Genomic DNA, 27,927 nt, shown 5'->3' with positions numbered 1-27,927 from the left:
GCTGCTTATTTTCAAAGTACAGTTTAATGTCTGGGCATCAACCCTTGATAGAAATTTTGTAAGAACCTCTTCCTGGACTTTGAGTTAGTTAAATTTGAATTTGTTTAAGGATTACGTCAAAGAATATGTGGTCATTTGCTAAAAGAATCGAGTAATAATTACTGAGCTGATGCCTGAGGTTAATAGGACTTTCAGCTGAACTTGTTTTGATTGGTAGGATGATTTTTCTTTTTCCTATTTTTGGAAAACCATACCCAAGAAATCTTAGGCCTTTTTACTTAAAAAGAAAAAGGTGTTAGGGCTGAACATTTAATTCCCTCGCACAGCAAGGAGTTTCTTCCAGACTTCCCCATCTGGATATTGGTGTTTCTTTACGGAGTCTTCCTTCATTTCTGTTGAATAACCAGCATCCTATCAAAGACAAAAAATGCAGTAGTGTTAATAAGCTCCCGGAACAAAAATCATTTATTTTATATGTTTCTGCTGTTCCTAGAAATGCTTTTAAATCTAAGCCAGAGTCAACTGAATTAATATTTTCAAGATGTTTTCAGCTTGTTTGAAACGGGGGAGAGCAACACACCTTATTGGCTACTTTGCATGATTAGTTAATCAAACTGCCTTTGCTCAACCTCTGTTGGTGAAAATGTGCCCCCATCTCGAACATGATGTGGATAAATGGCCCGGCTAACACAGGTGCAGTCAAACCTTTCAGTTCACTTGCCAGATGGAGCCAGGTTTGGTTTGTCTTTGCACAAGGAGTGCACATTTCACAGTGTCAGCTGGAGAGGAAATGCTGGCGTTAGAGAAGCCTTTAGGGGCAATTTCACCCCTAATCCCTGACCTTCAGGCTTGGGGAATTCGTCGTTCACTAAAGAGCCATTTGTTTCTAGATACTGGAAATAAACTCCAAGGAAACAAAGCTTTGTGCTCTAGGGTCTAGCTCACGAGAACCAGTACAGCAGGAGCTGACAGCGCTTCCTGGGGAGGCCTCCCTGGCCAAGCTCACCTTAGGAGGCATGTAGGAAGCCTTCTCGATTACCACAGGATACTTGAAATGTTCGTGCAGGTGGTCGACATACTCACACATCCTAGGAGGAAGGGATCAGATTGGAGCAATAAAGCCTTGTTAGATAATTCACGTGGCGCTGTTAAAGGGGCCAGTACACTATCGGAAAGGATAGACTAGTCAAGGTTTGGCTGATACCACGTGTTTCCATGCAAATCCCTCAAGCTCAGTTCTTTCCATCTGTAAAATAATGCAATGTGGGGCCTTGGAGGAAGCGAAGTGTGAAAGGTTTTGTGACCCCAATAGGCATCAATTTAGACTCCGCAAGTATCTGTGATTATTTGGGTACCTTTAGCCAAAAGTTAGATGAATGGATCAAAACCACCAAATAAGGTCCTTTCTATACATGATTTAGAAGAGCACAAGTTTTAAGATCAGACCAATCTGTACAGATTCAGTGTCAGCCACTTTCTACTTTTGTGACGGGGCAAGTGATGTAACTCTGTAGCCTTACTTTCGTCATCGGTTAATGAACAGCTGTGACAGGCAGGCTGTGTGCTGGGGGAAATACAAAGGAATGGGCAACAGAGGGCCTCATGGTTCCAGTGGACATAGATACTGAGTTGACTAATAGGCGCTATGTACAATCCATGAAGAACAGGTTACAGATGAAGAACCAGCCCCATGGGAAAGGACAGTTGGGCCTTGAAGAATAACAGGGAACGAGTGTTCCACACAGAATTACAAAGCAGAGATGCTGTGGTGTGACAGTACCCATGTCACACAGGGTGTCTGGTGGCTGGGTCACACTCGGTGTCTGGTGGCTGTTCAACTTGCTCAGTGGCATTCCTGAGCAGTGAGGTCTGCTTTCAGGAGAGTGGCATGAGGCACTTCCATCCCCTCTTGGGTGGTCACAGTGCACTGTGGTCAGGGCTGACCCCCAAGACTTGTAGTACCTTTCAAGGTTGGTCAGAACCACTCCCCGCCCCCTGCTTGGTCCTGCCTTCAGGAACTGAAATGGGGGGGAGGGAGGCAAAAGCAGAATATTCATTTTTTATAGTTTACTTCAAGCATATTAAAAGGCAGCATCTGTCTACTGAGTACCCAGCTTAAGAAGAAACCATTACTTTATAATTGAAGCCCCCTCTGCACCCTTACAGGTCCCATTTCTCTCTCAAAATCCTGAATTTGGTGTTTGCCTTTCCCACACATGTTTTTATGCTTTCACTATATGCTTCCAGTGTTCTGTCTGCGATACCACATTTCATCCCAGGAGGAAAGAAGAGCATAATAAAGCCTTATGCCTGCAGATGTCTGGAAGGAGACTGTCCTAATTTAAAGCTCACCTGGGGCGTGGTGAGAAATAAGATGGAACTAAATAAAGATGCAGCCAGATCTTGGATGCCTCCAGTGTTAGGAAGAGATCAGACAAAAGCACAGACTACACATAGGATGAAAGCAGGGCTTTAAAAAATCAGAAACAGGAGGTGGTTGAGGAAGTTCTGGTTTCCACCTGGTTGCAAACTACCCAGGCCCATGTACTTAGAAAACAAAGTGAGTCAGCTACCAAGAACCTACCTCTCAAAGAAAAAGGACTCTAGTCACGGGTGGGTCTGTTACTGCCCTCTGGAGAAGCGGAAGCAGACCCAACTTGCCTTTGAGTTATAGGATGTCCCAATGGACAGGGTTTTTGGTGCCTCTGGTCGCAAGAGCAGAATTTTAAAAGATCTGGCCTGGAGTGAGGGGCACTAGTGAAGTGAATGCCATGTTACTGACCTGTTTGTAAGGCTTGCAGAGACTGATATGAAGTCAAATATAATCAAGTGCTGCACCAATTCACAGAGGCCAACTCCGCCCGCATGGGGGCAAACAGGAACTAAAAGGAAGACAGATCTCTATTTAATGCCAAGTAGGGCAGAGACAGGGAGGGGTGGGAAAGAACCTGTGGTTTTTCTTATTACCCACAGGTGATTAAATCATTCGTTAATATTTAGGAATGAAATTCCAAGATGAGACTCATCAAAGATTCTCTGATTAAACCTGAATGAGAGTTAGAAAGAAATCAAAATGGCCAACTGCAGAGGGAACCACAGGTGGTGATGGACGGGGAAATGGAGGTCTGGTCTGCAGCTGTGCGGCACCCTTACTTTCAAACTTTTTGGCCATCAGCAACACTGAGAGGTTTTCATTGACACTTCCCAGCCTGCAGCTGTCAATCTGGAGAAACTGCAGGGCTTTCGCCTGTAGGAGTTGCTTAAATATCACTCTATTATGGCACTGGAAATAGAATTAAACCAACAGAAGAGTCAGCCTTGGCCTTCAGGATCTCTGCACCTGGCAACACACCAATTCTGTCCCTCATCAGTGGCCTTCAGGAAGCCTGGACTGTGTTTATTCTTCATTCTCACTTGGCACGAGGCAAGCCCTGAGAGTCCAGGCGGGGGCTTACTTCTTTACAAATCTGCTGGCAGAACAGTGTGAGTCATGTGAAAGTCCCTCTGGCTTGCCATCTATTAAGGAATAACTGTCATAGCGACTAGCAAGTGGGAGATGAAGCGAAGCATCAGGATGAAATACCGTGACTGCAAAGAGCAGGTGGCAAGGACGACAAAACAGAAGCATGGTAGAACAGCACTGCTCCTTTTGCTGGGAAACCGAGAGCCTGTTACTTCACACTGTTCTGCGCGTGGGCTGACTGCCGAAGGTTCTGGCAGGCAGTGTGCTTCGTTTATAAGCACAGAAAGGGAACGCCATAATGTTTACTCAATTTGGAAGCTGACTTCCTTAAAACCAGACAGTACATTTTATGCCCTTGCAACAGCAACTTTAAATTACTACCTTGTAATTTTGATTAGACACTTTGAAAAAGATAAATGACCTTAGTCATATGGATTGTAGAAAAATATACAAACGTTGGACTATATCTGACTCCAGACTCTAATGAAGTAATGACCCAATATCTAAGATTATGCAAACTTCCCAACTCAAAACAGGTGATGTAGCCCAGTGTACACCAACGTCCTCAGTTGGTGGCCAGTGTGTAATGACTGCAAGGAGACGTCACTTACCTGTTCTCCAGTGGCAACGCCAATTCCTAATGGGACCAACGCCTATAAAATATAAGGCAACCTGATGTTATTTACCTAAGTTTTTGAACTGCAACTCCTCCTATTTAAAAATTTGGAGCAGTTTAACTATTTAATGTTAACTACTTTTTTTTTTAAGATTTTATTTTTTCCTTTTTCTCCCCAAAGACCCCCAGTACATAGTTGTATATTCTTGGTTGTGGGTCCTTCCAGTTGTGGCATGTGGGACGCCGCCTCAGCGTGGTTTGATGAGCAGTGCCATGTCCGCGCCCAGGATTCGAACCAACGAAACACTGGGCCGCCTGCAGCGGAGCGCGCAAACTTAACCACTCGGCCACGGGGCCAGCCCCTAATGTTAGCTATTTAGAGCTGAAGAAGGAAGCATCCCTGCTGCCAGGCCAGGTGAAGTGTAAGGAGTGGCTGAAGGCAGTCAGGGGACATGCGCACAGGAGGGGCTGTGCGACTGCAGAGGCGGCCGGCGCGTGTTCTACGCTGCCAGTAGCTCGCTCCCCGGCTGTGGCTCTGCAGATGCTCTTCCGCTGTGTCCTGGCCCCTGCTCCATTCTTGCCCCGGCCAAATGTGAGTGGCGGTCCTCCTCTCCAGGACGTGGGCAGTGGTGTGCAACTGGGAGAAGACCCGGCCACTCAACAGTGACTCCTCATAGACTAGGGGGTCCAGCCTCTAGCTCCTTCCTGGAGGTCCTCACTCCCTCCATTCCCTTCTTGTTGTTTCCCTGATGACCCCCCTTCAGTGGTTATTCTAGAACACTCTCCCTTCAAGCTCAGTGGGTGGCCTTATATACTACTTAACGGGCTAGACTCACCTCATTCCTCACCTGGTGAACTCCTCACCTGGCGAAGTGCTGGAATCTTCTTAACACAGGCTGCTCTCTCTGTCCTGCCACCTGAAGCTCCCTCACTGCCCTTCCACCAGGGCTCTAGGTGGCGTCTCACCGGCCCCCACTGGGATGGCAGTGCCTCGCTCACTCCCCTCGGCATCTCTGGTTTCTCCTCAGCTTGCTTTCCCATTGTTTAGGGAACAGTATCAATGACACTAACAGCTCACACTTTCTGAGCTCTTGTCCTGCACTGTGCAAAACCTTGACTGAAATGATTCTTCATCACACCCACGGGGACAGGAGCCATCATTGGCCCACTGCACAGATGGGAAGCAGGTGCACAGGGCTAGTGACTGTCCCCGGATTGCAGTGCTAGAAAGGGGTGGCACTGGGGCTGGGACTCTATGCTGACTCCAGAACCAGAGGCGGCATCTGAATCATGAGATAAGCTAACTTCCCTGCAGAAAACCCCTTGATTTAGGAGCCAGGTGTCCCTGATCCTGCCACCTGTCCTGCCTCTAACAGGATGTGGACCTGGGCAAGTCTCAGACCAACTGAAACCACCGCCTCCTCGTCTGCAAGTCAGGAGTTAGAGCAGGTGGTCCCTGAGGCATCTTCTAGCCCTAACACTTCATGCTTCCTGAAGCGTCTAATTTAAGTATGCTTGGTTCTTTATTTCAAAAGAAAACAGCGGGGTGGGTGGGAGGACGTGGAGGAGACAGGGAGGGGAAAGCCATTTGACTTACTCATTCTACCTTTTTTTTTAAAGGAAGATTAGCCCTGAGCTAACATCTGTGCCTATCCTCCTCCGTTTTATATGTGAGACGCCTGCCACAGCATGGCTTGATAAGCAGTGCGTAGGTCTGCATTGGGGATCTGAACCCCAAAGTGGGGAACCTCAGGCCACTAAAGCAAGCGTGCGAAATTAACCTCTATGCCACCGGGCCGGCCCCTCATTCTACTATTTTAAAGCATATGTTATGGGTACTGAATAGTACCACATTTTATTTTGTCTTTGTAAATCTTTCCTGAACCTTCTCTATCCTGGCTGCCCTCTGCCTTCATCTCCCCACCACCCGTCTATATGACTCGGAAAGCCTGCTAGCTCCTATCCATCCCTGTCTCAATCCATCCTACATGCTGCTACCAGTCAAATCGTCTTTAATCCCAGTCTGTCATTCAAGAACCTGCAGTGGCTCCCTGTGCTTGGCTGCCTCTTCTGAGCAGGTGGAGCCCACAATCCTGCCCCACATGCCTGCCTTCCCCACAACCCGCCACGTATACCCGCAATCTGTCGGGTGTCTCCAGGGCCTCCGCCCGTGCCGGCTGTCTCCGCAGCCTCCCTCTGCCTTGGTTCATCTGCCTGCCTTCCTCAGATGCTCCTGAGGGGACGGCCTCCCTCACGGAAACAAAACCGCAGAGGGACGAAGCCCAGAAGGGCTTCTGAGGAGACTCCAGGCGGCAGAGTCAGGTCTCTTCTGGACAAGCTGGCAGGCCCTAGGGTGAGGCTACCTCACAAGAATGCCAAGGTGAAAAACCTTGTTTAGCCATGGCCCCACACCCAGATTCTCATTTTGGAAGGATTCCTCGGGTCTCAGTTGTGTTTAAACAGAAGGTGGTTGTCCCCCCAGGGCTCCTCTCCCGTCCCCCTCAGCTGCAGCCTCGCTCTCATCCTGCCTCCAGGAGGCCGCTCCCGCCCTCCCGGCCCACACATCTCTCCCTTCAGTGAACTTCGGGGCCAGCCCAGCACTCCTCCTGTCTGGGTTTCACAGATCTTGAGGTTCTTCTCTCCAGCTAGGCTGTGAAGTGGGGAGAGTGCAGGGCATTCCTGTGGAATTCCTTCGGAGGACTTCTGTAGAGTGTCTGACATCAGCAGACCATATGTTGATTTATTGAGAGAAAAGGAGAATTTTGAGCCGCCGACCCCAATGCCCCAGTAGGACTTCACATAGGACACACTGAGACGTCCCGCCTAGAACTTGCAACTAAGACTGTCCTCAGAGGGAAAATTTTAAGATCAACACATAATGTGGAAAAGCAGAGCAAAGCCAAGTCACCTCAGGGAGGAATAACAGTTCCTAGGCAGGCGGGACTTGACTCCAAGCCCAGTGAAGGTGCTACCCCAATGGCACAGTGTGGCGGGAAAGGGTTATCAGATGAAAACGGAAATGAGGGCGGGGCCCATGCAAGCGCTGCCCCGGGAGGGATGAGGCTTAAGACTCAACACATCTGGAGCAGAAGCAGGCGTATCTGTGCTGCGGAGATGGACGCGTGGGGACCACCTCGGTCTGATGCCATCACATATTCAGATCCCCTAACCAATGCTGCCCCGATTCCTCACTCCTCCAGAAGCCTTCGGTTTCCTACGGCTGCTCGTGGAGCTTGCTCTAGTCAGAGGACACAACACTCTAGCACTCCCAGAAGTCCTAGTTCTCCTCTTCAATTAACCAGCTTGCCTTCTGGCTTTAAATATCGGTGCCGTCAGCTTAACTAGTGGGAGACTCCTGAGAGACAGGATGTTTCTCAGATGTTGTGACATATCAGGTGCTTCCTACACCAGAAAGGGGGAGAGGCCGCCAAGTCGGGTGGATTTGCGGAGGAAGTGCCCTGGGGTGAGGGCTCTAGGGAAACCGGCAGCCTCCTCCTGGGGAGGCCCGACCTTGACCTTAGCCAAGCAAACGTTTTCTTCTGAGTCATCCGGAGGAGTCTACGCTTTTTGTTTCATTCTGGGTGAGTAAAATATTTTAGCATCAGTCAGATTTCTATATTTACAAAGTAGAGGAACCATGCCTATTAACCTTTGGATTGCTGGCAGCCTTTCAACTTTTAGCAATTTACTTTCTCTAATAAGAAGAAATAGGGGCAGTGGATAAGCTGAAGGGAACAAAAGGATGTCAGGTCTGCAATTCCAGCACTTGTCACACGTTACAATTATTTCAGCTACTTCATCAGGAGACATAAAAGGCTTACTAGCAAAGGAATGTTAGGATCTGTCATGACCACTCTGGAAAGCCAGACAAAAAAATATACAGTAACAGCAGCAGCAGCGGTAGGAGTTTTTCTACCTTGGAGATGGCGGCGTGTCCCAAAATGTCATCAGGGGAGGTTGGCTCCTCAATCCACAGCGGCTTGAATTCAGCCAGCTTTGACATCCACTCCACAGCCTCGGGCACATCCCAGCGCTGGTTGGCATCCATCATCTGCAGGGAGACACAGACCCTTCACAGTGCCCTGCTGGTGCTGGCCTTGCTGCAGGGCTGTGGCTCTGAGGGAGGAAATGCTGCCACTCAGTGCCACTGACTGCCGAGCAAGACTCCCAGTGGGAGCCTGATATTTCCTCTGAGAGGCCCAGCATGCAGCCATAACAAAGGGAGCCAAAGAGTGGCCACCAAGACTGGAACGCTCCCTCCAGATACTGGCTTTTAGAGGAGATGCAGACAACTCATGGAGCCACTGTGACGTGTGGAAGTGCCTGGACTGGGCCCAGGACAAGTGTCAGTGGCCCTGGAGCTCTGGCCCAATCTGCATTTAGATGCCACCCAAACACATGTGTCTTGCAGAATTCGCTGTTTGTAGGAACTGTTTTATCACACTTGGAACCATGCACAGTCAATGCTGAGTTTGTTCAATAGTCATTTGTCAACCCCTGCCTACTATGTGTCTGACACAATAATGAATAACCCGAACTGTACCATTAATTAAGCACCTAACCCACTAGGCAATTTATGGATTCTGTCCCATTTAACATTTATAATAACCCTATGAGGCAGTTCATATTAACTCATTTTATAGATAAGAAAACTAATATGCAGAGAAGTTCAGGAACTTGCCCAAGATCAGTAAGTCAAATAAATGGTAAGTTCACGTCCAGAGCTCTCTCTGCAAGGCCCTGGCTCTCTGCACGCCACGGTCCTTCCTGGAGGCCAGGTGCCAGGTGTGCAGAGACTAAGAAAGGGCCCTTCCACCCCCGACACTGTCATGCTTCGAGAAGACACACAGAAATAACGTTCCTGGCAGAATGTGCTAAGTGGTAAGAGTTCCCTGTCTGGACACTATGAGAACCAGAGGACAGTGTGCCCAGAATCTATCTGTATCATACCTTATTTGGATGAGGATGAACTCATAAGACAAAAGTAACATTAACTCATGTATAAATAATGGGACTCCTGATCCTGGGTCAAAGACTCAAACTTCTATTCTAACTTATGAAACAAGCCTCTAAAACTTCATAAAAACACCTTATTGTGTGGTCCTTTTATGAAAATATTTTACACATAATAAGAAATGTTTTATAAAAATACATAGTCAGGAATAATGGATCCTTACATTTATCTCAGCAAAAGTTCCAGCATTTCTTCCACAGTGGCTCCCCAAGGCCCGCCCACCCCAGGAGCCAGGTGGGATGGATGTGTTAAGGAGGAGTGAATGCCCGAGCCACCTGGGCGCCAATGGGAGACCTGTTTGCTGAGGCGCATCCACGGCAGCAAGAAGGAACAACCCCTAACCCAGATCTTATTTAACTAGTCCTGCAGAATAAAAAAATTAAAAGCTGTCAGCCCCCTCAGTTGCGTTTTTTTCCTTTTTGAGTTCACCTAGTACAAGACCACAAAGCTGTACTTCCTGTGACATTCAGTTTTAAAATTCCCAGTGTTCTTTAATCCTTGCGTGAAATGAGTTGTACTCGGGCCCACACAAAGGCTTCACACAGGCTGCTGGCTGCTCAATGGTGGGAGAAGGTATTTACCAACGTCTTCTCGGGCCCAATCGTGTTTCTGATGAGTCGGCATCTGCGGATGTCATCCTGGAGATCAGCACCAACTTTTACCTTAAACCTGTATGACACATTTGGTTTGTACTAATTACACATTAGTTTAGATCTGTCCCCTGATTTGGCAAAGACACCTGGATTTTCCACAGAAGCGACTGTCTCTGTCAATAATTCACATTTTCTAGTAACCTCTTGCTCTTTCCCACTCAATCTTCAGACCAGTCACTTGAAAATAACCCTGCAAATGCTCTCTCTCTTTACTCGGTATCCAGGCAATCACTCTACATCACTTGCTGACCCAAAGTCAAGGAACCAGAGAGAGCAGTTAGACCTTCGACAAGATTAACTCAGATTTTGCTGTGCCATGGAAAGGAATTAAGTACGAAAAAGCTGCAATCAGAACTGAAGAGAAGAGTGGGGCTGGGAAGGGGGGCCGAGCGAGCCAGAGCGAGCCATCCTGTTACATTCTGGATGCAAGGATGACTTATGATAACCCACCTCCATCTGAGTGGCCCTTCAGTACAGGGCTTTATCCTAATGTTACCGCATAAAGGGCACCATCTGCTCGCCGCGAGACAAAAGCCAATCATCAAGAGGCAAGCGGGTGGCAGACAAAGGGCATTTTATTACAGCTTGCTAGCAAGAGGGAAGATGGCTGACTAATGTCCAAAAGAACCATCTTAAGGGGGGCACAGAATTTTGAAGCAGTTATATAGGCCAGTGGGTCATAGGGGTGGGGGTTAGGAATGTTGACCCTCTGGTGTTACAGGCTGGGAGTTGCCACACCAGATCTTTCAGTTTTCACCGATGATGGCTATCAGCATAGACTCTCTGTTTGGGGAGGTCATCACAGTCCTAAGGACCTCAAAGGAACAAAGTTATCATCTTATCGCAGCTGGGAGGTATATGCACAAGCAGGGGTCATAAAATCTACAAAGCAGGGGGATCTCCTGGAGGGTCCATATCCAGCTGGGTTAGTCAGAGGTCATTCAAAGTTACAACATGGTCTCTTTTCTATAATATGGCTTCCCTTATGTCAACCTTGTATAAGCCGGTTTCACTAATCAACTCAGTGAGCGGTCAGCCACAGGGACCACAGGGTACATGGCCTGAAGATGGGCAGTAAAGGGACCTGGTGACAGGACCAAGGAGCAGCAGGGGTCCCCTGTGCAGCACAGCCCGCCACTTGCAGGGAGCTCCCCTGATCTGTTCTGACCACCCAACTATTCTCCAAATCTGGCCTCTACACTGGACCCACGCCTCGGTTTCAGTGGTCAGTGGTCAGCCTGAGTGTGGCACTGCCAAGGAGAGGAGGTGACACCACCAAGGGTGAGGCCAGCCCCTTTTCCCTCACTCGCCTAGCTCTCTCGCTCAAGGACTGCCTGAGGACCTCCCTCCACTTTCCACAATGTCCACCTTCTGTGCCCTCAAAAAGCCCCACTCTCCCACACACCCAGGTGTCTGCTGCATTGTCTGCCCTGCGCTCAGCACTAAACATACCACAGAAGACACTTCTACACCAGGTGGGAGCTTCAGCGGGCCACATCCTCTGGATGCCAGGCTCCCTACGCTGGGAGGCCTATGAAATCTCTCCTCAGCCTTCTCTGACTCACCAGAAATGACTGCTCCAGCCTTTTCTGGGTATATGGAGAGAGGGAAGGTGCTGGCACTTACTGAGCACTGCTGAGTCCTGACTGTGCTGGTCCTTTTCAGATATAGCAGCTTTGAGCAGAACCATGAGTTAATATTACTCCCGTTTTATAGAGAAAGGAAGTGAGGCTCAGAGAGGTTAAGCAATTTGCCCATGACCACACAGCAAGTACTTGCAGGGGACAGGGGAAAAAGGCAAGATCGTGATTCCAGATCCACCACATCCCAAGCCTCTTTCCACTGCTTCATGCTGTCTCCTTCAAGTTCTCACTCCCCCACCCTTTATTTAGCTGAGGAGTTAATAAGAATTCAGTGCTGCTCAAATTTCAATGTGCACACGCGTCACCCAGGGATCTTGTTAGAATGCAGATTCGGATGCGGCAGGTCTGGGCTGAGCCCTGAGGTTCTGCATTTCTGACAAGCGCCCAGGGGATGCTGATGCTCCTGCTCCACAGACCCCACTGTGAGCAACAGGAGGCCAGGTGGCCAGAATGAGTGAGTCATGCAGAAAACCTGGTGCTATGCCCCGGGCAAAGCATGCCGCCTTGAGCTGCACGGATGGACTCAGTGACCAGATCAAGAGATGCTGGTCCTCTGTGTCCTGCACTGCATCAGGCTTCAAGGCCACTGACAACCACAGTTTACCCAGAGGAAGACCCTAAGATGCCCAGGGGTCCAGAGTGCACAGGAGAGAGACAGGAGAGAGTGCAGATGCCCTGGGGGAGAGAAGGGCTGTCACCGGGTGGAGAAGGAGCCTGGCTCTGGGAACGCTGTGCAGAACTGCGACCAGCAGCTGAAGTCATCTGGAAGCAAAGGGTTCAGTACCCTAATACTCTTTCTGACCCTTCGAGCCTCTGACAATGGCAAGTGCCCAAGAAAGCTGAGCTCGTGGCCTCTGCGGGTCTTCAAGCAAAAGCTGAATCAATGCTTGTGACTGATGGTAAAGAGTGGCTTTTTATTCTAGACTGGTGCTTGAAATCAATCCTCTCCAAGGTCTCTTTCAACTCTGATGTTCTATAATCCCACTTAGGACTCACATCTCGTCTTTAGAGAAAGCCTGGCCTAGGCTGAAACTTCTCTCATGCGTCCCTACACGCCAGACGGCTGCTGTGTGCATCCTGGCTCTGATCCACGGCTGAGTCTCTCCTGCTGCTAACTGGGAGTAAAGGCCATTGTCACACAGATCAGTTACCTGGTCCAGCCGTCCTTCAGTGCCTCGGTGCAGAGCTGTGGGGAAACGAGGACAGCCATCATCATACACGAACAAGCTCTCCTCGGTCTCATGACTACCTCAGTCGTCTCTGATCTGAGACACAAACGTTACGGCTGCGACATGAACCAGAAGAACAGCCATGGGTGGTTGAATTAAGAGATGAAACAGCTTGGCCAACAAGCATAACTCTTTGTACCTGTAGGGAGACCTGCTTTCCTCATCTCTATGGAAACCATTTCTTTAACTGTCACAACATTCCTGGAAGGAAAATGGAGCATTTACATCCCTCTTTCTAAGCTGGATGTTCTGTTGCTCCACAGAACTGATGGCTGTAACAGCAACAAGCAGAAGCTGGTCTCTCCTCTCCCTCTCAGCTGTGAGTACGGCGTGACGGGAAACAGGAGTAGGTCAACCACGCTCTGACAGCACACCACGTGCCAGCCCATGTGGTGAGCTTTATGCATCTTGCAGTATTTATCTGAATCCTCAAAACCACCACGAGACAGGAATTATTTCCCCATTTCACACTGAGGAAAAAGACTCAGAATGGTTAAGTGTAATATTGCCCAGTGTTATGCTGTTGCTCTGCCTGGGAATTAAATCCTGCCTGTCACCTTCCAGAACCAAAGCCAGGACTCACTAGGTTAGAGTCCCGTGTCCACAATGTGACGGCTTTACTTTTGCTCATGTGTAGGTACTTCCAGAATGAGGCCGTGGATCTATAATGATTTAGAAAGGCTAACAATAAAATATTAAATCTTGTGCAGAAAGCCAGGAATATAAAACCTGCCTACAAAACTAGGGTCAGAGGCCCACCTGCTTCAGCGTGTCGTCTGAGTAGCCGAGCCAGGCGCACGACGTGGTGTAGGCGGGGTAGCCCTGCACCAGCATTTGCTCTTCTGTGGAAAGACAACGCGCATGGACATTTGGTCCTTTTCTGGGACCTTCAGAAATAGCATCACCTGTTGCTCAGCTGCTGCCTGTGGAGAATCCAGCTGTTCTCCTCTGACCCCACCCTCCACATGCTCCCAGGTCATGGTCCCGTCTTCTGGCCACATTCAGGATCATGCAAATTCTGAGGATGTCAAACCTTTGGGGTCAGCATACCCTCTCGGACTGCCCCACTAGCCAGGGCCTCCTGTGTCCTTGGCATGACCCTAAAGCCAAACTTCCTCTTAGCTGTGGCTGAAGGGAAGTCTGAGGAAGAGGTCACATCCAGGAGGCTTCTGCATGCAGACTCAGCCATCTGTCAGAGGGCCTGGCTGCTGGCATGGGGCATTTGGGGACAATATGAACCCCCAAAGGACACAGGGACAAAGGACAACCCCATTGTCCCCTCAAAAGTGGACAATGATAGCAAAAATAATGAAGGAAATCTCACAACCCACCTCTTTCTTTTTTACCAACTTGACCTTTCTGCAGTATTTCTGGAAAAAATAAAAAGCACCGTCACTCTTTTGGACAACAAAGCATGCTGCTACGTTTACCCATCAGCACGTACCAGAAAGCTTCCAGTTCCACCACTTAAGTGCGACTCACCGAAGGCTTCCTCCTCGGTCAGGACGTCAGTGATGTATCTGAAATCGATGCAGGACAACAGCGTCCTGGGGTCCTGTCAGCAGGACAGGAGGGAGGAATGGCCCACATCAATTCACAAGCGGATTGTGTTCCCAAGGATCTGCTTCACTGTTACGTGGGGCTTATCCTTTCCGGGAAAGGGCCTTTGGGATTTGTGTTAAACTGTTTGATTCTGTCACTCCTTGGTGCAGGATCCGCAGGCCCTCGTGCTCTGACTCCTACTCCCCCCTATTCCTCCCTTCCCTTGAAACGTAGGCTCCTATGACCATTCCAACTAACTCAGCTTCCAGAGAGAGGGCGCCATGTGAGGCAAGCACTCAGCAAAGTTAAATGGACAAGTGAGTGCCTGGAGTCCTCAGTACTTCATTCTCCACTCGTCAGGGCTGGCCGGCAGGAAACTCTGAGCGGATGAACGTGACACTGGAGCCACTTAGTGGGAGAGGAAAGGAGGCTTGTCTCAGAGCCAGCCCACCCAGGGTCAGCCCTGTGCCCACTGTTTGTTACCAGTATGACCTTGGGCAATTTCCTCTCCCGTCAAATAGGGACAAGCACTTCACCGACAGGAAGAGAGCAGATTAACGCGCAATAGTGCTCAGCACTCACCCTGGACAATCACGGGCTGTGCCCTCCCCACCCCTTCCTGCCCCCACTCAGTGCTCTGGCCTCCCTGGGAAGGCTGCCCTTCTCGGCTGGGCCTCTGGCTGAGACCTCTCCCCACCCCACTCTAACAGTCAGCCGGGAAGCAGCCGGGAACTCCGTTCCCATGCAGGTTTTACTGTGACCAGTACTGTGACACTGTAACTGGTAGAGATCGGAACGGCTCCTTCAGCGCCGAGATTTGGCCTCCTTTATGAGCACTGGCATTGAAACAGGGAACAGGATCCAGAAGAATGAAAAGTCCACAGGTGGGATTTCAGGCGCCTTCCTAATGGCCCTCAAATCATTTAGTTTTGGTGGCCACCTCCTGCACCCTTCTGAAAGGCTAACCTTGAGCCTGAAGGTGGCTCAAGAGGTCCATGTCCTTCCCCTTCAGATGTCGCCCCCATGCCACCCGCAAGCATGTCAGAGAGATGGTGTGAGAGCCTCTCATCTTCACTTTCCTCCAGAGGAGGGACAATGTGTGATAGCCCAACGTCTTCAAGGCCATGGTGTGCTTTGTCTTTCCTTAATTGTGATGCCAAACAATAACAAGGGCCTTCAATTTGACCACCACACTTTTAGCGACCATCCAAGGCATCACCCTGAGGCAGCTGATTCTCAGAGAGGTTAAGCGGCATGCCCAAGGTCACTCAGCCAGTAAGTGGTGAAGCCTGGATTCAAAGCCACATCTGCCTGGGTCTGACGTTAACTTTGCCAGTTTTTCCTCCTCAGCAGCCAGGTGCTCATCCCCACTATAAACAGGTCAAGAAAGGAAGCAGCGAGGTGCATGTCTTCAGAACTCAGTGTCTGACTCCCTCCCTGCCAGAGTCGCACAGCGGAGACCACACAGTCTGATCCGCCATTTGCTTTTGGAGTCAAAGCAACCAGATAATATCTTAATAATAACATCTTGCTCTTCAGAGTTTGTGAAGCACTTTTCTTACTTAGTCTTTAAACCAATTCTATGAGGTTCCTGGAGAAGTTGTAACTGCCCCCTTTCGAGAATGTGTACTATGTGTGAAAGCTCCGAAGTGGGGGAGACAGAGCCGCCCCTAGGACCACCTTGCCTGCACGAGCACAGCTGTTACTTCAAATATCCGAAAAAGCATATTTTACTGGTTTTTTGCCTTATCATCACTACAGTGATCCACAGACAGTCCTGAACATACTTCCTGATAATCAAAAGGGAAGTGACCCGTGAAACCCATTTCATTTACAGAAACAATTATAAAGAATTTACTTACCATGTCAACAAGTAACTTCCACAGAGGCTTGAAGACAAAAAAGAAAAGATTTTGAAAACACATGTGTACAGTACCCATCTGTTTCCTGACAGCTGCGCCAGCCGCTAACGGGCTACCAGATGCCTGCCCACCCCCCGCCGGGCTCTAACTGTTTCCCAGCCCATCACCTTCGCTGCCCCTCCTTCTTTCTCAGCCTGTTCTAACTACTCTGACAATTTCCTAACTACCGCCAATCTCTCTCAGCCGAGGAGGAAATCAAACAGTTCTCTTTATCTCCTTTTGGGGGCCTGCTGTGTATGTCTTTCGTCCTCAGAAGGCCGCTCCTAGAGGAGGTGTTCATCCTCCACCACGACTGTGTCCTTCCGCAGCCTCAGGGCGCTCCTGCGGGGCGGTACCTTCCCCTCCTGCTTGGCCCACAGGTCCCACACAGCGTTGAGAACGGCCGCTGTAGCTAGATGCACAACACCTTTCTCAGGGCCGATCTGGTCAGGAAGCAAAACACACCGGCGCTTCTTAGAAAGGAAAAAGGTACGTAGGTCTCCTAGCCAGGGGTGCCTTTCAAGAATCAAAAGGCAGCAACAGAAACTCACTTAGAGGTTAAGCTTGTTTTTAATAGTTTCTAACCTATAGAAAAGTTGCAAGAAGAGTACAAAGAATTCCTTTATATTTCCCTTCTCTTTGTCTCTCTCCCTCTCTCGATGTATATACATACATATACAGATAAATAAAACATACATAATATAAATAAAATTTATTTTACTGATCTGTTTGAGATAAAGTCACAGATATCATGCTCCTTTAACCCTAAATACTTCAGAGTGTAGTTCCTCCAAACAAGGCCATTCTCTTTCTTTTTTTTGAGGAAGATTAGCCCTGAGCTAACATCTGCTGCCAATCCTCCTCTATTTTTTTGCTGGGGAAGACTGGCCCTGAGCTCACATCCATGCCCATCTTCCTCTACTTTATATGTGGGATGCCTGCCACAGCATGGCTTGCTAAGTGGTGTCATGTCCGCATCCGGGATCCGAACTAGCGAACCCCAGGCCACCTAAGCAGAACGTGCACACTTAACTGCTGCGCCACCGGGCCAGCCCTAACAAGGCCGTTCTCTTAGATTTTTTTTTTTTAATTTTTTCCTTTTTCTCCTCAAAGCCCCCAGGTACATAGTTGTATATTCTTCATTGTAGGTCCTTTTAGTTGTGGCATGTGGGACGCTGCCTCAGCATGGTTTGATGAGCAGTGCCATGTCCGCGCCCAGGATTCGAACCAACGAAACACTGGGCCGCCTGCAGCGGAGCGTGCGAACTTAACCACTCGGCCACGGGGCCAGCCCCACAAGGCCGTTCTCTTACATAACCACAGAACGATGGTCAAATTCAGGGAATATAACAATGACAGAAGACCATTACCTATGACAGTCCATAATCAAATTTCAACAATTGTCCCAATCATGTACTTTATTTTACTGACATATTGCATTTAGTTTTCATGTCTCTTGAGTCTCTTTTTACCTGGAACACTTTTTCTTTTTCTTTTTTTTTAATGTTATCAACATTTTTAAGGAGTACAAGCCAGGTGACTTGTAGTGTTCCTCAGGGTGGGCTGGTCTGGGGTTCTTTCATGATAGAGTCAGGTTATCATTTTTGGCACAAAGGCTACGGAAGCGATGTTGTCATTTTGCTTTTTATTAGAGCCATTATCATTTAGCACCTGCGTAAGTCAGTGTCCATTTGTCTTTTTCACTGTGGATTACCATTTTCCCTTTTTAAGTAAGGAGATTAATATTGCCCCCAAATTTTAGCATCTACTGATGATTCTCGCCTCCATCAATTATAGCCATGATGGTTGCAACATGGTTGTTTTCTCATGTTATCATTCCTTTTATATTAGCTTGTATTCTACTGTATTGACCAGATTTCCCTTGTTTGTTTACTATCTGAATGGACTCATGGACTCTTATGTTATTCAATGAGTTATACCATTACTACCATTTGTATTTTGATGCTTGAATTGTCCCAGATCTAGCCAGTGGGGGCTTTTTCAAGGGGACACCTTTAAAAGCAAGTTTAACTTGCCCTGCAGAAAGTTAAAAATGAAATCTGAGGCAACGTGCATTCTCTTGTGGCTTTCTCTGTGCACGGACAGGAGACTGAACAGAACTGGGAAAAGACAGAACTGGGAAAAGACAGAGCTGGTGTCAGGAGCCAAGGGCAACGGCCGGTTATTGGACCGATCTCACTGTGATAGAATCCTCTCTCTAGAACCTCACTTTTTTCATGCTTTGAACTTAGGGTTCAAAGACAGACCTGTACACGTAAGAGGTGCTCTGGTCTCTATCTGCTTAACCTTTGCTCTTCTGTTTCTGTCCTTAATAACCTCCTCCCACAACTCCAATACTACTCACATTATCTCTCCCCCAAAAAAGGTTGCCCATTCAGCACTTTGTCTGCTAGAGTCTAGACCACTTCTTCCCATTCAGGCAGTGGAGGCGAGGTCCAGGAGGGCAGAGCAGCTCTCAGGATCCAAATATGTCCAGATTCAAGCCATACAGAAAGGAATCGGTTACCTCAAAACACTGATTGTCTACAGAGTTCAAGCCCTAAGTTATCTGAATAACATGTTTTACCTTAAAATTGTAAACCCATCTCTATTTTCACATTTGTTCAGTCAAAGGACATCCTGGTAACATTATTTATGGAAGCATTTTACGAAATAGGCCCCTTACCCATCTGAGCTGCCCGTCACTTGTGAGCTGCCTGTAGAAGGCTCTGAAGTCACCAACAATGTCCTTGAGGTCCTTGTGAAGCACATGGTGGGCCAGGGCATTCACAGCACAGACAACTATTAAAAGAGGATTTAATTCTTGGGCATGTTTTGGTATAAAGTCAATAAATTAAGACATGCAAGCACCACAAACATACTAATGGCATTTTATGAAAATAATTTTAAATACAAAAGGTGTTTGCTTTAAAAAACTGCCCCAAACATGTCTTCTGTGGTTGTCATAAGTAATATCATACAAGTAGAACAGCTGTTGATCTGCAGACTGAGCTTAATTTCTGAGTTGAGTAAACACATTTTGATCAGTTGCCATGTGAAAAACAGACTGTAGATCTGAAAGTTTAAATCATGCCCAAATTATTTTCTTGTTCACTTTTTAAAGTATCTGGACAGTCAGATTCAAAACCAAACCTTGCTAGTTCATTGTTCCAAAGGAATGAGAAGACTGACTGATAGAATTAAAAAAAAAGCCTTTTCATTACTGTCCAGAACAGTTATGTGTCACTTAACAATGGGATAGGTTCTGAGAAATGCATTGTTAGGTGACTTCATCACTATGTGAACATCATAGAGTGCATTTACACAAACCTAGATAGTATAGCCTACTTACACCTGGTACTAATCTTCTGGGACCACACTGTTGTATGTGCAGTCTGTTGTTGACCAAAACGTCTTTATATGGTGCATGACTGTACAGGAAATATCTTGAATTCACATATAACACACTATTAAAGATGAAATGAAATGAATTTGCAATTAGCCTAATACTTACAGGTAAAATCTTCAAGTACATGAAAACACTTATCATAAACATTAAGTTTCTTACCTTGACTTACTTATTGATATACTACATTTTACATAAGTAATTTGAGGTTAAACTTAATTTGGGTCACTATTACCATCAATTATTTATTTTTGGTGTTTTACTTAAAAAAGCTTTATAGTGTTATTTCAGAGGAAGAGTTAGTAAAGTGACAAATAGAACGGGAAACGCCCTTCTATCCTTTGCCCAGTCTATAAAATACTTGGTCTATGAGTAAATGGCTGAAATAATCAAATAGTAATCAACTTAGCCCCAAAGCAATTAATTTATTAGAAAAAATTTTGATAAACTTATTATTTGGTGTTGCCATTGCTTCAATACTAAAATTCTCAGGTCATTTAATAGGATGGCTGTAGAGGCGCAGTCTTCCTATCAATGATATCCTAGGAGAAAGACCTCTGGAAGTATTTGGAACATGCTCTTCGAACATGCCTGGCCTCTGTGAACCAGCTCTCAGACGACTGCGCTCTCACTCTCACAGGGAGCACTTAGGGCTGCACCGACCATTCCCAGTTCTCTAGGGCCTTTGTGAATGGGACACAGAATCATTCCAATTCAGATATTAATTTCCTAGAATTGTGAGAAGACAGGACCCTCCTCGCTCCTTGATGCTTGGTACTCGTGGATTAAAGACATGCAAAGAGTAAGTCAGGGACTCAGAGAGAGGAAGATCATTATCTACCTCATCTCACTGATGAGACAGTTGCTAGAAATCATTGACCGAAATGCACCTCCGGTTTGCGTCACTACGGCAAACACATTTAACAAAAGTTAAGGATGATCTCATCTTTTCCAGCTCTAAGAGGTGCACAAGCAACACCATAGATTCATCTACAGTATGTGGATTTCCTTGCTCAAATGGAGGCCACTGCAAGAAGTTAACTAAAATTTGGTGCATTTGATAGAAATTTGGGTTGTGGTGGTCTGACTCCAGCATGCAGAATAGTCCACTTCAGGTTTGCATATTTGATGCAACGGGTGGGAAATTCACCTGGAAAAACTTGGCCCTTGAAGGCAGCTTCTTGCTGACTAAACCCAAGGGTTTTGTCCTGTGATTACATCTGCCCAGGACTCAACACAGGGACCCTCCAGCAGGGGAAGGACAAGTTACTGAAGCCCATGGATGACCACGGTGTCTGAGTCCCAGTGCTGGCGTGAACCCTTAAGGTTGTTTTTGGTCTCTTTAAAATTTCCTCTTTTTTCATTTCTTTTTCCTTTTCTTTCTCTACGTAAAAACAATAAAACACTATATTGGTCTATTTTATACATAAAAAAGCAACCATAATCCTCCCTCTCTCTCTCTCTCACACACACACAAGAACTGTCTTCACAGTAATGAGGAAAGCACTATTTTCCTTCTTTTCTTTTTGGATCATAAAAGAATGACTGGGTAAGCAAGCTGATAAAGACTGCAGGAGAACCATGCTGAGCTAAGGGAACTGTTGATCTTTAAGGCGAATGCCACATAACACACTCCGAGAGACTGCCGCGAGTCACCTGAAGCACGCAGCGAGGTTAAAGTTCAAATGGGTTCTGTTGTGCTGTGGTCTGAAGGAGACTGTGCAGGAACGATTGACTGCAGTAATGGAGATGGAAATTGATGTAGCCCTGCCCCAGGGGAGCCCCAGGACAGCTGGGTGGGGAGGGGAAGGGAGGAGGGTGAGGCCGGCGAAGGACCTCCAGCACTGAGCTCAGCAAGCATCCGAGAAGAGCCTCAGGTCTGTCTGAGAAGCACATGGTGTGCGCAGGCTCCCTCACTGCGGCTCCAGCCGGCAGGGTCCAAAGTCTCAGCTGCTGACAGAGTGGTTCCAATGGCCTGTCCCACAACACATGTTGTAAGCTTGCTGCGTTTTACACAACCTCTGGGGCCGCCCTGTGTGGTCTGCAGTGTGGAGAAAGCAGCTTCACAAAGTGCTCAGCTTACACCAGAGACCCTTAAAGTCGCAGGAGAAGCTGACAGCTCACAAACCTATGGTGTCAGTGGTAACTGCCTCGGGGACAACGTCAGCAGTAAATCAGTGACCTAACCGGGAAGCAGACAGGGAGTCACTGCACGTCTCCTCCTCCTGCCTGGCAGATTCCCTGGCACAAAGCCTCGCCTCAGCTCTGAAGCCGTCCCTGGCCCTCCTGGACAATGGACTAACCCTCTCTCCGTGTACCTTGTACCCACTTCAAAAACACGAGTCTTTCTCACACTGCACTACCTTCTCTTTATGTTTGCCTCCCTGAGAAGCATGTGCATTCCTTCTCCTGGTGTGTGGGACTCTGTCTCCCTTCTCTCTCTTTCTACAATCTTCTCTCCAGGGCCCCGATACACAGGAGCACTCAAGGGAGGTCTGCCGAAGGACAGGCTGACAGCATGACTGAATGCCAGCCCTGTGAGAGGCGGGCAGCTAGGTGGCATCCACCGAAAGTTCAAAAAAGGTTCCCATGTCCTTCACACAGACACACACCCCTCTTTTCTGCTCCACAGTAAGAAAATGTTTCAGCAGGGGCCTGACTTTTATTCTACAACTAAGAGAGAGCTAACACTGCAATACTCCCGGGAGGGCTACCACGTCCTCACCAAACCTAGACACTCTGGTTCCTCGCCTCCCGGCCCCTCATTCTTCAGCCTATCATAACTTGGCTCCTCATGATCCTTTGAAATTGATGATCTGGCAAAGGTCCCCTTTTTGTACTTCTTGAATTTTGTACCATGTGCATGGATTACGCGTTTAAAGAAACAGATACTTTGTATCTAAACGTGCTGCAGCTGGAGGTTCCGCCTGACCAGCCGCGCAACTGGCTGAGCCTCGGCTCCCTTCTCTGTAGCCCCCGGCTCCACGTGCAGCCCACACGACCTGCCCTTCCCGGGGAGAGCTCGGACTCGGGGCAGGGCCAAGGCCTTTTCCGCCATGAAGAGGCAGCCGTTTTGAACAGCGAGCAGACCCCTGCGCACTGCAGTCAGCCTTGCTACGCGAGCGCACGTCCGCCGCCCGCGGGCCGGGGCACCGCCTCGCTGGGGTCCTCAAACTCTGCAGAGGAAAGGACGAGGCTCGAGGACCATCCCGCGGTCAACCGGCGACTGCAAGGACGAAGGCCAAATTCTGCCGCTTTTTAATTTCTCCCAGTGAAACAAATAAACCATAAAACACTGTTTATACCTACTTCGAGCAGTAAAAACAGAGAGAAATCAGGTCAGAAGTGGAATCTACATAGAAATTAAGCCTTGTGGAACCTTAAGAGAATGTTCAACTCACCCACTTCAGTGCCTTTTCCCAGCGTGAAGGTGATCCCGTAGCCCTTGAGTCCGTCTCCCGCGTCGGTCTCTAGGACCACGTAGGCAGCCGAGTAGTCGGGGTCTGTGTGCTGCGGGAAACGTCCGGTGGAAAAAACGCAAACGTGAGGAGCCCGAAAACAGGACAACGATATCAGGTAACTACAGCACGTGCAACCGGGAAATGCAAGACGAGCTCCGATCTGAGGGAACCCTGATATACCCCCAAAGCAGGAGCTCTGAATGGATGCAAGGAGCGTCCTCCTGAGGATTCAGCTTATTTTAACGAGGGCCCTGTGTACATTTTTAATGCCAGTCTGCAGTTATGTCTCCTTTGATGTTCGACTCAGTTTTAAACCCAGGAGTTTCGCCCACAGCTCTCTCTGTGAGTTCTGTGAACAGAGTTACATTCATCAGCACCTTCAAACTGAACAAGCCAAGGTTCCAGAAAGCTCTCAGGTAGAACTTACCTTCCCTGCAGTTTATGGCAGGGCTGAAAAGACAACAACACCAGTTCAGAGGAGATCACTGGGGGAATCCAAGAATTAAAACTTCAAGACAAATGAACCCGTGTTTTGTTTTTGTTTTAGTTTCTACTATCAAAGAGTATCTGATAATAAGAGTTTACTGACCGACTACTATGAAACTCAACACTACTTGTCAATATGGGGGATGCAGAAGTGAAAAAACAAGTCCATCTCTAGAAATTTCTCATACAGTAGGGAGAAAGAGCTAACATACAAGAACCAGGTGAGAACGGTCAGCTAAGACAGTACAAGGTCACATGCTGATGTGTGGTTGGTTACAAGTACCAGAGAAGTTCAAAGGAGAGGAGCACAGAGGAAGGGAGGGACTAAGACACGTGGATGGGCAAAGGGGCAGGTGAAGGGACTGGACGCAGGCAGAGAGAGTAATGCTAAAACCAGAGGCTTGTGAGAGAGAAGTGAAACGCCCGTGAGGACACTGCTTTGCAAGTGAATGAAGATAAGATTGACAGGAGGCATGCGGGCAGGTAATGGAGACCCCCAAAAGCCAGGCAAATGATCTGAATGCATTAATGATGCAACTACTGAAGAATTTTGCATTGGGCTATGATGATGTATTACTATTGTTGCTGTTAAATAATATTTATCGTTCTGGGAACACTATTTTAAGAGCTTTAAATGATTTAGTTTAATCCTCACAACAATATTATAAAGTAGGTGCTATCATCCCTATTTTACAGATGAGGAAATTGAGTTTCAAGTGGCAGAATTTAAATCCCTGTGTTCAGCGGGGTCGGGGGGGGAGATGCACATGATGGACAAGAGGCCCCCGTCTGGGGTCGAAGGCCAGTGGAGGGCATTTGGTGTGATGCGCTGCTGAGCACCAGCTGCACCGCTGAGATTGTGCAGGTTGCTGGGGGGCACAGACAGGTCTGCCCTTGAGAAAGTTACAGTTTAGAAGCCCTGGTTACAGAAACTCTAATAATATGAGGCAGAACATGGTAAGTCTCTGGGAGAGATGCAAACGATGAAAGCCAGAGAGCCTATTAGCTGAACGCACTTGAACCTGGAGGTGGCTTTATGATGAAAATAGACTGAGCTGGTCGGTTGAGGCCACCAGCTTTGCAGCAGTGAAGACGGGGCATGAAGGATCTGGGAGGGAAGAGCATCTCAGATGAGGTAACAGTGGCAGTAAAGGCCAGGAAGGGACAGAAAAGGAAAAGACTAGAGTGTATTCAAGGGTTGGTGACCACCCTGGTCTAGCCATTGGGTTCCTGGGGGGAAAGTAGGGACACAGAGAGACTCCAAGAATTAAAGACCCAAGGACAGTTTCTGGGCTACATGGAGAGGAAGCAATGGAAAAAGGAAATCTTTCACTGAAGCCTTTTGCGAGGGTCAAAATGAAGAGATGAGCCAAAAGTGACTTGAAGCTTTGGAGTCCTTGTGACTGGCAGAATGATCCCAGAAGGATCAGGAGGGAGGGTGGGACAGGGTATGGAAGACAATGAGCTCGGATTCAGATGGAAGGTGGTTAGCATGAAGGTGAAAAATCCAACAGGAAGTGTCCAGATGGCAGCTAGACTTGAGGTGAGAAATGAGATCTAGGAGTCTTTGGCATAAAAGTGGACACTGAAACCATGAACATGGAGGGGGCCTTAATGGGAGTGTGTAATGAGATGGGAGAGGCATTAAGGCCTGAGTCTTGGAGAGGGAAGAAGTGAGGTCAGTATAGGAAGAAGGAGCAGCCAGAAGGGCAGGCAGCCAGCGGGGCAGAAAGATGGCAGGAAGAGGAGGCAGCAGACAGCATGAAGCGCAGACTGTGAAAAGGACACTGGAAACAGAAATAACAAGGCAATTCCAAGAGAAGGAAGGAGATGGAAGTCGACTTCAGATTAAGGAAGAAGTAGTTGTAAAGAATGGAGGCAACAGGCAGGGGTCAGTAATTTAGCATTTGGTGGGGAAGGGGCAGAAGCAGAAGGAGGTAGACAGGTGTTAGGGTGACGTAAAGACTATTCCTGAGTGGGAAGCCCTGTCCACGTGGGATGGAGAAGGAACCACTGGAAAAGAAGAGACTGACGATGAAAATGCTGGAGGTGGAGGGGATACGAACGGGGCCCCAGGAGTCAAGAGGGGTGGGAATGGGGACACGGGAGAACAGATTCATTTTGGAGCAGGACATGACCTACAGAATAAAGGGAAAGATGAGAGGGTTGGTTTGGAGACTGATGTACGGAGATGGGGCCAAGGGAGCATTTGTCTTTAGTCTTCTTGGTGACACAGTGAGCAATGTCTTCTCACTGCTGGGGGTGCAGGACTGGGAGCCGGAAGAAGGAGAGAGCAGTCTGGACAGCTGCTCCAGGGAGCTCAGCAAATAACAGGGAAAGGAGAGGAAAAGTATGGTTGGGAGGTGGCAGGGTCAGCTGGAACTAGGCTGTGAGTCCACAGCCACCTTGGTGAGTGGCCGGACAAGCAAGCAACTGGTAAATACACAGCGGGCCTGAGCACTCCAGGTTTCTTCAAAGGCTGATAAGAAATCATAAGTGGAATTCTTTGCTTTTAACAGATTTGAGGGACAGTTTCGGGGCTCCTTCACGAAAATATCCTATTTGTGAAAAGGAAGGCTCACCCTGCTGCTACGTACTGAATGTGGCTGAATTGCTGAGTCCAGCATGACGTGAGGGCACTGGAAGCAGTACCCCCGAGGACTGCAAAGTAGCACATTCTATTAAGAAGGCACCTGAGAATCAGCGCACAACACAAACTTGACCTCCAGAAGATAAATATTCAAGTATTTATGGGCTTGCAATACAAATGTCAGATAATTTCTCCTCACTCAGAGGTCATAAACCACTCAGGTCCAGAGACAAATTCCATTTCCTAAATTATTCTACAGTAAACCAGGCTACTTTACCACTTCACAAATTCAAAGTGCTCGGAATTCACAAATTTAAAATCCCTCTGCTTCAGTTTCCTCATAAGTAAATAGTAATTATAGCCAACACTCATTGACAGCCTTCTCTGTGTCAAGCTCTTTACTGGCATCTCATTTACATTGATGAAGCGGATATTATTACACTCATTTTACAGATGAGAAAACCTAGGCTTGGAGCGATCCAGCGGTTACCCACAGCTGCTACACCTCAGAGGGGCAGACAAGTTGCAATTTGTGTTTGGATTTTGCAAGCCAGTAAAATTTCAAACATTTATTTGGAGATCCACAAAGCAGTGCCAACTGGGTGTTTTTTAAGTCATTTACCATAATACCATATAAGAAAACACACATAAGGATTTTAAAAAGCAGGAAGAACTTAATCTCAGAAAAGAATTCTTTTAACTGTAATGACTTTGTTTAGTTAGCATTTTTTAACGAGAGCCCTATTTTTATAAAATATTTCAGGTACACAAGGAGCATAGATAATATAATGAACATCAGGGTACCCTCCACCCAGCTTAAGATGCAAAACCTTACAGTGTGAATTAGAGTTCCCCGTCCCTTCGTTCCCTTCCTTCCGCACAGTTAACCATTATCCTAACACGGATGTTTCCACTTCCCAGCATGTGTTCACGCATTCCTTACACAGCCATGTAACTTCACTTTTCTAGTGTGGCCGTGTCATCGGTGGACCAAGATGGGCAGTGAGGATCCAGGGGGAACAGGCCTGGAGGAGACCCTGCGGAGAACTCATATATTTGGGAACCATGGCAGTAGACCTGGTGGTGGCGCTCTAACACTCTCAGGAAGCAAAGACGCCCTCCAGTACTTAGGTAGGAGTCAACGTCCGTGCCTTTACTGTATCCCCAAAGACTGATACATACTTGCACAAGTCTTTACAGTGACAAATCCTTTATAACCATGCTCTCAGCTAATTTTATGAGAGCCCCCTCTCACATGACCCAGAGTTACTATGAGCTTGTTTGTCTGGTTTCCCGGTCACACAGTGACTCCATCATTTCACCGATGGGCCCAGGAGGCCCAGAGAAGTTAGGGTCTTCTCCAGGTCACATAGCGAGTTGTGGCCGAGGCAGGATCACCACCCAAAACGCCCAGCCCTGGGCTTCCTGGTCTTCACCAACAGGAATCCCACCAAGTTCTCAGTACAAAAGAAGCTAGCGATGTGCTGTTCTAGGATTTCGTCGGTGGGGACGCAACAAAACGATCTTGCTGCTGTTGCATATTATGCATTCTACCATTTCCAGCACAATGCAAAACACAAATGTGAAAAGAGGAAATATTCAACGTCAGCAAAAAGAAAAAAAAATCAGAAAGAAAAAACTTAGGAAAGGGTAGTTTCTGGATACTTTTACTCTCCTTCCCGGCCTCCCCCTTTACAAAAGCAACCGTTGCAAAGTTGGGAACCTCCGCGGGACCCGCACGGCTCCCCGCGCCTAAGTGGGCCCTGAGCCAGCTGTCGCGCAACGCTTACCATGGCGTCCGAGCCGTGGCCCCCGAGCGACGTGGGGAAGCGCACGTCACGGACAGAGAGCCCGGAGATCCTGCCGCGCACCATGTCGCCGCACGCCCTGCAGCCTCCCGCGCCGCCAGACCTAGGACGCGGA

General features: G+C 47.9%; 1 protein-coding gene across 2 annotated transcripts; it reads right to left on the bottom strand.

Annotated features, from left to right (window-relative positions):
- Positions 1–5: 5 nt before the first annotated feature.
- Positions 6–27,927, bottom strand: ENOSF1 (enolase superfamily member 1). 2 transcript variants are annotated; one of them, XM_046672181.1, is made up of 16 exons: positions 27,795–27,927; positions 22,869–22,977; positions 18,748–18,863; positions 16,418–16,504; positions 16,023–16,049; positions 14,101–14,173; positions 13,950–13,988; positions 13,378–13,460; positions 12,541–12,575; positions 9,675–9,762; positions 7,996–8,130; positions 4,075–4,116; positions 3,154–3,283; positions 2,783–2,882; positions 1,007–1,088; positions 6–411 (listed from the first exon to the last, which is right to left on the bottom strand). In XM_046672181.1, exons 1-16 carry the CDS (start codon positions 27,876–27,878, stop codon positions 310–312), a joined length of 1,332 nt encoding a protein of 443 aa, XP_046528137.1. In that variant the 5' UTR covers positions 27,879–27,927; the 3' UTR covers positions 6–309. The 2 variants fall into 2 exon arrangements, with proteins under 2 accessions (XP_046528137.1, XP_046528138.1); XM_046672182.1 differs by lacking the exon at positions 16,418–16,504.

Source organism: Equus quagga, chromosome 9 (assembly GCF_021613505.1).
Source record: "Equus quagga isolate Etosha38 chromosome 9, UCLA_HA_Equagga_1.0, whole genome shotgun sequence".
NCBI lineage: Eukaryota > Metazoa > Chordata > Mammalia > Perissodactyla > Equidae > Equus > Equus quagga.
Note: the sequence above shows the minus strand (reverse complement) of the source record. Positions and strands in the feature narration are given on the sequence as shown.

Excerpts from the sequence above, each read along its gene's own strand:
- ENOSF1 (XM_046672181.1), bottom strand. The coding sequence starts at position 27,878 with ATGGTGCGCGGCAGGATCTCCGGGCTCTCTGTCCGTGACGTGCGCTTC. Across the intron at positions 14,174-16,022 it reads GGAAGTTACTTGTTGACATG|GACCCCAGGACGCTGTTGTC; the intron begins GTAAGTAAATTC and ends TCCTGCTGACAG. Across the intron at positions 1,089-2,782 it reads TCTGCAAGCCTTACAAACAG|GATGTGTGAGTATGTCGACC; the intron begins GTCAGTAACATG and ends CCTTCCTCCTAG.